This window comes from Acomys russatus, chromosome 22, assembly GCF_903995435.1.
Source record: "Acomys russatus chromosome 22, mAcoRus1.1, whole genome shotgun sequence".
NCBI classification, from domain to species: domain Eukaryota; kingdom Metazoa; phylum Chordata; class Mammalia; order Rodentia; family Muridae; genus Acomys; species Acomys russatus.
The window spans coordinates 98,629-107,774 of record NC_067158.1 but is presented as its reverse complement, the minus strand read 5'-3'; the positions used below and the strand labels follow the sequence as shown (position 1 = coordinate 107,774).

General features: G+C 45.8%; 1 protein-coding gene across 1 annotated transcript; it reads left to right on the top strand.

The window, feature by feature from the left end:
* Window positions 1-4,026: 4,026 nt before the first annotated feature.
* LOC127205488 (sperm motility kinase X-like) lies at window positions 4,027-4,932 on the top strand. The gene is given in 1 exon segment (XM_051164691.1): window positions 4,027-4,932. A coding segment is annotated over 1 exon segment (906 nt).
* Window positions 4,933-9,146: the final 4,214 nt, after the last annotated feature.

Here is a 9,146-nt window from a genome sequence, read left to right as displayed (position 1 = left end):
TGTATTCTTTATCTATCTCACTTCACTTTGATTTTGTTTCACTATCACAATTTAAAAACATGTATTAGAATATATTAATTAATAACACGTGTAATCTCACAGAGACAATTCCATACATGTAAAGGAGAAAGTTGAACACATTCCCTTGATCATACTGCCTACTGCCCGCACTTCCAAGTCCCTCAATGATTCCCTTTTCTGTTCATCTCTTTACTTTCCAAGTAGAGTTCAAGTCATGTGGACTCCTGTTCAGAGGACTGACGAGCACACTGGATGGTCTCATAAGGAAGGGTACCAATGTGTCCCTGTTTTAGCAGAAAGCAGCCTCCAAGCTGGTTGCCTTGGGATCTTCCTGGTAGTTCAGAAGTCAGGACTCCATGCAAGGGCTGGAGACAAGAGTCAGATCCCATTCTCTTCAGCATAATAATGGAACAAGGCAGCTGGAAAAGAATTCAAGGTCATAATTAATATGAGTCTAGAAAGAGCCTGTTCTTTGAGAAAGGACAGGACTTTCCCAGTGAGACTTACCATAGCTTGTGCCACCAACTACCTCTGTTGCCCTCCTTCCTGCAGCTGTCTTTTCATGGGAAAACTTCTATCTTAAGAAGGGCATTCATGGCATATAGCTAGTGTGTTCTCAGGCCCAGGAGGATGGGGTAACGAATTTGAAGCAAAGAATCAAGTCTTTGCTCTTGAGTTCCCCTGGCCAAACAGCTCAAAGAACATGCCTAAGCATAAAATTTGGTGTGTGTGTGTGTGTGTGTGTGTGTGTGTGTGTGTGTGTGTGTGTGTATCCTACCAAAACCATCTTGGAACTTTGACCCCAATGCCACAATATTAAGAAATGAGAACTCGTGAGCATGAGAGACTTGCCACACAGCAGCATATGTGGCCTTTAGAAAAGGGCTTGCTAGGCTGAGTTCCTGCTTCTCCTTGACATACAAAGCACTGGATAGAGCTCGAAAGCAGGCCTGTTACACACTCAATCTGCTGGGACCTGGATCTCACCTCCCCAAGATCCAGATACACAGGCCATCAATTTCCTTTAGCACATACATCAATTTGAGTTTTTTTGTTTGTTTGTTTGTTTTGGTTTTTTTGTTTGTTTTTTGTTTTTTTGACACAAGGTCTCTCTGTGTTAGCCTTGACTGTCCTGGAGTCACTTTGTAGACCAGGCTGGCCTTGAAGTCACAGCGATCCGCCTGCCTCTGCCTCCCAAGTGCTGGGATTACAGGCATGTGCCACCATGCCCAGCTATCAATCTGAGTTTTTAAAAAGTAAACTTGAGTAATTTCACTTGATGATTATTGCAAAGTGGTCATAAAAGCTGGGGTCCAAGTGAAAAGAAGAACACCATCTACTAACAGGAGATATCAGAGCTCATATCTGAAGACGGCCTATGATCTGGAGCCTGTTGCCATTCTTATGATTCCTCATTTTATTGTTACAGTGAAAAGGGTGCTCTTTAAAGTCTGGGTGTCAAAAGTCTCACAAAGGATCAAGTGTTGGACAGTTGTTTCCCCAAAGTGGCACTACTTGGGAGAAATTGTGTACCTTGGTCAGTGGGCCTAGCGGAAGTATTGGGTCCCTAGGTCATATTGGGGGCAGCCATTTGAGTGAAACCAGCTTCATCAGGTCCCTACTGCCCTGCTGCCCAAAACCAGTCTTCCTGTCTTGGGCCCAGAAAGTTCCAGAATCTGGATATTGGGGGATGTGCCCAGCCCTCCTTGGTCCATTTCTTGCACTCACCTCACAAGGAGCCATTGTGAGGAATGACCTGTCCATTGAGGCTCTGGCTGAGGCTGCCTCCTGTCTTCCAGAGCAGAAAGTGCTGGTGAATTGGAGAGAGATTGAACTTCTGCACTGCTGAAGGCTATTACTTGACTTTCAATATTTGTCGCACATCAGCATAGTATCTCTCTTCTGTTTTATATGGTAGACTATTTTACTGTTTTTCTTTCATCTGTACGATTATTTTGTCTTCAGGTATGTCTGTGCACCACTGGCCTGCTGTCTTCTGTGAAGGTCAGAAGAGGGAGTCTGATTTCCTGGACCTGGAATTACAGGTGTTTGTGAGCCACCATGTGTGTGTTAAGCATCGAACCTGGATTCTCTGGAAGAGCAGGCAGTGGTCTGAACTGCTAAATCATCGCCCTTCTGTTTTTTTCCTTCCTCTATTCCCCCTTTGGTTTCTTGGGACAAGGTTTCTCTGTGTCTTTGGCTGTCTGGACTCACTTTGTAGACCAGGCTGGCCTCGACCTCTCAGAGATCTGCCTCCCTCTGCCTCCTGAGTGGTGGGATTAAAGGAATACGCCACCACTGGCTGGTGCCACTGTTTTTTATTCTTACCTCTGTCTTTATCTTTATTTACTTTTTTTGGGTATATTTCTTTTCATATTCTAAGCTTGTTCTAGGCATGGAATAACTGTACCATATAAGCAATTGAGTTATGACAAATACAGGAACACCTGCAATGCCCGTTGTTCACACTAATCACATGACTAACCTGTGCTGTTACGCTTTCTTCTCCCACTTCCTCCTCCATATTCACAGTAGCCCCTTCTATCTTCAGGACCCCTTCCTTCCCCCAAATTCCACATAGAAAAAACAAGGAACAGTTGCTTTCCCTGTAAAGCAATCTGCTGTGTTAGGTCCATAGATCCCACACTTTCGTCCTTCTTTATGGCTGCCCAGGGCTGTGGGATGCTCGCCCTGATTCTGTTTCTATGCTCTGTTTGTCTGTTTGGGAATGTAAAGCAATCCTTCAAAGGATGCTGTGAGCGTATCTTCCCCATAAAGGATGGCATATTTATATGTTGTTGATTTATGACAAGTATTAAGCATGACTAAGGTGTTTCACATCCATGTTCTTGTGGAAATGACATTTTTTTTTTGTAGCTTTTTGGTTTTTTTCCCCTCTGTTTATGACATCAATGAGTTTGGAACCATTAAGTCCCTTTCTCCTTTGTGGAATTTTAGGAGCACTGACACTGTTCTTCAAGGGACTCAAATGGTCCAACAAAATTTGCCTGGTCCTGTGCTATGTAATGAAGATTCGTTTTCATAAATAGTTCAATCTTGGGACTTTCTCCTTGCATTTTAATGTCTTCTTTAGTTAAAATTATATCTAGTAATTTCTCCATTTCATCTGCATTATCTAATTCATGAAAGCGATGCTCTGGGTTTTAAAAATTATATTTATTTAGGAGTTGTGTGGTCTGGAGAGATGGTCCAGCACTTAGGAGCATGTAATCTTCTTGGAGGGAACCTAGTTCTACACCCAGCACTCCCATACCAGATCATAACCACGTGTAGTTACAATCATGTTTATATAAATAAAGTTATAAAGAATTGTATCACTATGTTAAGTGATATGTAGTACCTGTGAGTGCACTTGGATGTGTGTGTATGCACACATGTATGAGTCTCCTAGGAGGCCAGAGATAGAGGATGCCTTAGAGTTGGAATTAGGGCAGTTAGAGGCACCTGACATTGGTCCTGAAAACCAAATCCAGGGCCTCTGCAAGAGCAGAATACCTGCTGGGCTCCTGAACAAATTCCCTAGGTTGGACTTGTTGGGTTTTTGGGTGTCTGTTTCTTATCAATTCCTCTTGAATCTGACTTTAACAGTACCTTTTCTCCCAGGGGATGTTGAGCTCAGGGATGAAGTCTGTTAGTCCTTTCCACTAAGCAGCTCTCAGTTTCTAGCATCCTTTGTTTTATCCTTTGCAGTTTGCAATTGATCCCTGTCAACCCGATCTATGGTGTGCTTTGCTGTCTGCTGCTTTGAACATGCTCTGTCCCTGTCCTCCTAGGCATTCAGAGAGCCTTCTTAGGTCATCTGAAATGTTTGCGACATTTTTCCCTCTTTCCCAACTTCTGTTTTGTTTCCATTTTGGCCTTTTGGATCTAGAAATCATAGTTATAAACATCTCCTTGGGCCTGATTTTTGACTGTTTATTTCAACTTTCTCATTGCATGTTTGGTTCTAGCCATATCAAAGAGGGCCTGACCACGAAGCAGGGAATGGGGGCCTGCGACTCTATTGAGAAGACCTTTACAACAGAGTATAAGATCATGAGGACCCTGGGCTAAGGGCACTTTGCCTAGGTCAAACTTGCCTTCCATGAGCCCACCATGACCTATGTGGTGGTAAAAATTCTTAGAAATAGCAAGAAGAGAGCCTCCCTCATCAACAATGAAATCAGCATTATGCAATCCCTTTATAACCCTTATATAATAAAGCTGTTTGACATGCTTCAGACCAGAGAGACCACCTACCTTGTGATGGGGCATGCCCCACAGGGAGAGCTGATGCAGCGCATCCTCCAACTGGGCTATTTAGAGGAGAGCAAGGCTCTGAGACTGTTTTCCCAATTCCTACACGCAGTGCAGTACTGCCACGACAATTACATTTGTCACAGAGACATAACGGCCAAGAACGTTCTCTTCGACGGCAAGGGGAATGCCAAGCTGAGCGATTTCGGCCTGGCCTCTCACATCACTCCTGGTCAGAAGCCGATGGGTTGCTGTGGCACTCTGCTCTACTGTGCCCCAGAACTCTTTAGAGGGGAGGCATATGATGCCTTCCCCACAGATACGTGGAGTATAGGGGTTCTCTTTTTCCTCATGGTGGCTGGCCACTTTCCCTTCCAAGCCAGCTCTTTTGAGCTCTTGAAGATGCAGATCAGCTCTGCCTTCTTCCTCGTTCCTCAGCATGTTTCCACCAACAGTTTCAATGTCGTTCTTGAACTGCTCATGATCAATCCCGCAGGAAGACCTACCATCGACCAAATCATGGCATGCCCCATGCTCAGGGGCAAAGAGGCACATGGTCTCCTAGGCACCACAAGCCCTAGCATGCCTGCCACCCCGTGCTGCCAGCCAAAGACAACCTCCCATTGCCATGAATCCTGCCTGCAGTGCACATGACTAATTCCCTCAAGGGCATCAGCCTCAAACTGAATGAGAATTTTTCACAGTCCAAGATTGACTTCTGTGGCAGCCTGAATCCAAGTGTCCAGCTGTCTGTATCTACCCAACAACTCTTGTAGACCAAAGAAGAATGAGACTACAGGGGACACAGAGAGCTGTATGCCTTCCAACACTCTCAAAGAACCACTCTCAGACTTACTAGAACATGACAGTTCAACCCTCAAATCCTCTTTCTATAGGGATACCTGGAAGAAAATCTGTGACTTGCTACAAGATGATGACACTTCAAGCCTCAAATCCTCCTTCTCTGGGGACATATTGGCAGAACACTGGGACTTCATAGAAGAAGATGAGCTGGAACCAGCCACTGCCCAGGAAGAGGCCACCAAGCAGGAAGAGGCTTATACCCTGGAAATTATCATCATTCAGGAAGAGACTATGAGAAAGGACGAGATCATGCCTTATGAAGAGGTCATTCCCCATGAAGAGACCATATGCCAGGAAACAGCTACCACAGAAGGAATCCTGCCCCATGAAGAGGCCATAGACCAAGAAATGTCTACCAAAGAAGAGGAGATCATGCCCCATGAAGAGGTCATAGACCAGGAAATGACTCCCACAGAAGAAGACATCATGCCCCATGAAGAGGCCATACACCAGGAAATTACTACCGTGGAAGAAGGGATCATGCCCCATGAAGACGCCATCACTCTGAAAGAGGTGATCACACATGAACAGGCTATTTGCCAGGAAATTCCTACCGTGGAAGATGAGATCATCACCCATGAAGAGGCCATCACTGAGGCCTCACATATGGCCAGCCTCAGGATAGCGATGCAGCTTGCTCTAGCCACCAGCATCCCCGCTGGAAGAGGGTGAAGAAGACAATCGTGAATGGCCTCAGACGGCTGTGCTGCTGTTTGCACCCTACAAAGAGAAGTCATGCCTCTTGTAAGAATAGGATTCCAAAGAAAAAAGATCGTGGAGTCACCCACAGGACCAGGTGGGTGCATTCATTCATTTTATGTTCTCCATACTTCCCCTCCTGTCCTTTGTGACACATGAAGACTGTGCCTACTTGTGAATTTAATCATTGGTTATTCAGAAAGACCAATCCCATAGAAACGCGTCAAGTGTGACCTTAGTCTTGTTGAGCAAAAAGTAGACAGCACAGATGCTGACCTAAGCAGGGAGAGGAGGAGGCGGGGACATGGCCAGAGGAAGCAAAGGTTGCTTGGAGAACCAGTGGGGTGCTGCAGGGCTAGTGCAGTAAGTCCTGTGTATTTCAAAGTCACTAAGAGTCTCCTACCCATGTCTTTCTCCTTTCAAGTCCTGAAGAGGATAAGCCCCAGCTCCATGGCTTGTGAGCCATGGGTTGGGGATCAGCCTGGCTAAGATTCGGAGTGCCCTGTGGGGAAGCCAGGCCTGAAGTCCAGGAGCCAGTGGAACATGGCTTCTTGGCAGGAACATGATCTTTTCCACCAGGTGTGACTTCTCTCCCCATAGAGACAGTTCCTCGTCAGCCTGTCCCACCTGCCCCAAGATGGGTTTCCAGGTTGAGAATGAGGCTTAAAAGTGCCCGTAGGGGACTCCTTTAGAGGGCAGCCTTATGCTGTCCTTTACCCAGGGACCCCCACACACTCCAAAGCCATTACAGGTTACATTGAGTCCTCAGATCCTACTTAGAAGGAAGCTTGGGAAATTCACAGCTATGGAATGACATCAAAGGCAGTTGTGCCCTCTTTTGCCACCATGTCTGCCCTCTTGCTCCTCACATCCTGCCTCTCTGTGCTTGCTTCTTCAGGACCACCAGTCACAATGGAAACTGCATTGCATACTTCCCAACATGGGCCACACCATCAAGCCATGGTAGGTGTCATGACCAGGGTCAAACTAGAGACCCTCATGACAGAGCAGGAACCTTCTGTGAGCCCTCCCTCACGCCAGCTTCAGGGTCCTACCTCCAGCCTACAATCAGCTGGACAAATCTTAAAGGCTGTGTCAAATTCTCTGAGTCTTGGCAGGTTGCATAGGATTGCACAGGGAAGCAACCTTGCACAGCCTTTGAGAGAGCTCTGGGAAGCCTTCCCTGTCTTTCCCACTGTCATTTGGTCAGATTTTATCCTCTGTGTCTTTCTCCCTAGAATGTGCTGGCGTCAGTCACAGTATGAGTGACAAAGAAGTCTGTGCAACTGACATGGATGGTCCATCTGTCAAGATGTCTTTTCTTATTTGCACACAGGACAACGAGGATCCTGGCATCGTTGTCCTACGGAGATTGCTATAGTCAACAACATGTCCAGATAGTGTTCTAACACAACCATGTTTCTAAACTGCTTTGTCCTCTGAGCGATGTGAAGCTCATAGGATAGACATTTTACTTGCCTATTCGGAGAAGAGAGGGGTACCTTATTCCATTTTGAGGCAGGGACAGCACCCCAGGGGCCCATGCTCCCCACCTCACCATGCATACCTATGGGAAGTCCTTTCCACAGCATGCTTTGCTGGCATCAGACACTGGACCAGACTGACCTTCTTACCCAAAAGCCAGGAAGATGTTTTCTGCCAGCCAAGAAGGAGATCAGGCCTGGCAGTGTGATCCCCAAAAACTACTGGATTGTTCCTGCCCTCCACACACAGTATATGGCGTACTCTGGTGAGTCTGTCTCTGTTTCTCTCTCTTCCTGAACATAAGCAACTTCCAGGCATCTCTCAGCTGCTCTAGAATCTCTCTCTCCTCTCTCACTCTCTCTGTCTCCTTCTTTCCTTCCTTCTGTCTTATATCTTTATTTATTTATTTTGGTTTTTTGAGACATTGTTTCTCTGTGTAGCATTGTCCTTCCTGGAAATCACTCTGTAGATCAGACTGGCCTTGAACTCACAGATCTGCTGCCTCTGTTTCCTGAGTGCTAGTATGAAAGGTATGCACCACCACTGCCCAGCAAGTTACTCTTTCTTCAACTGCACCCACAGGGAATCATCTAAAAGTGAACATGAGTATATGTCACAAACCCAGAACACAAACATAAAATAAAAAAAACCATTGATAGAAATAGACATACAAAAGAAAAACAAAAGGCACTGAATGACTCACTCTGAATAACAGACTCACAGAAGCAAGCAACGAGAACAATTTCCACCTACAACAAGAGATCCAAGTGAACTTCTATTCTTTGACAGGGTTATTAAGGTGTCATGTGCACATTTCCCTTTTCCCTTCTTACATTGGTTCTTTCTCCTTTGATTAGGAGGAATAGAATTACTGGGAATTGTTTTTGTTTGCAGGTTTTAGGTTTCACACAGTCTCAGCCTATAACTTGGGGTGAAATGGAATCAATGTAGACCTGGCTGGCTTTTCCTTCCTGAGGACTCTGCTCCCTCAGTTTCCCCGTAGGAACACTGTAACACTGTCAGCATTTGGGTTTCACTCAGGGTCTCAGATAACTCAGGCACTCCATCCACCTTGTAGCCAAAGATGCTTTTGAGCAGGAGCCTCATCTTCCTGTCTCTAATTTCCATGGGCAAAAATTCCAGATTTCAACCACTCTGTCCTGTCAAACATCAAAACATCAAGGACAGTGTAGGCAAGAAGAAGTCAAAGATGAGTGGAATGTAGAAAACATATACAAATTCTTAATATTGGGAAGGATCAGATCTGGACCCTGGGGTTAAGGAGATAAGGAAAGTGTAGATAAAGTGTAATGGTGTCAGGAAAGGACCCTGTGAAAAGCAGGCATGCCAGCATTCTTATCTTCTTAGGCCTGCTAGTGAAGAGAGGTAGATGTGGAAGTTTATTGGCCTCAGGTGACTGAGATACACTGTCTCAAAAAATATGGTGAGTGTGGGTTCCTTTCTCCAGGAGGCTGGGCTGAGAATCTGGCCACAAAGTTGTCTTCCGCCTTCTGAAGGCTAGCTGAAGAATGCTCTGTCCTGAGAACTGGTCACAAAGGAGGCCAGTGAGGGAAGGGAGGGAGCACCAGGCAGCTGTGCTCAGCCTGGTTGAGACAAGAGAAATTTCTCTCCCTTCCAGAGGGAGAGGAAAGGGGGCCTCTGGCTTGGGAAAGGCCAGACTACACTTTATTCAAATAAAGACAAAAGAGTCAAACAATAAGATTTTCATTCACTAAGTTTCAAAAGGGCAAGGCCAGAGAGCTATGGGGAAGGGATGGGGGTGGTACACTGCTCAACTTTCCTGCCTCTGGGTTTTGAAA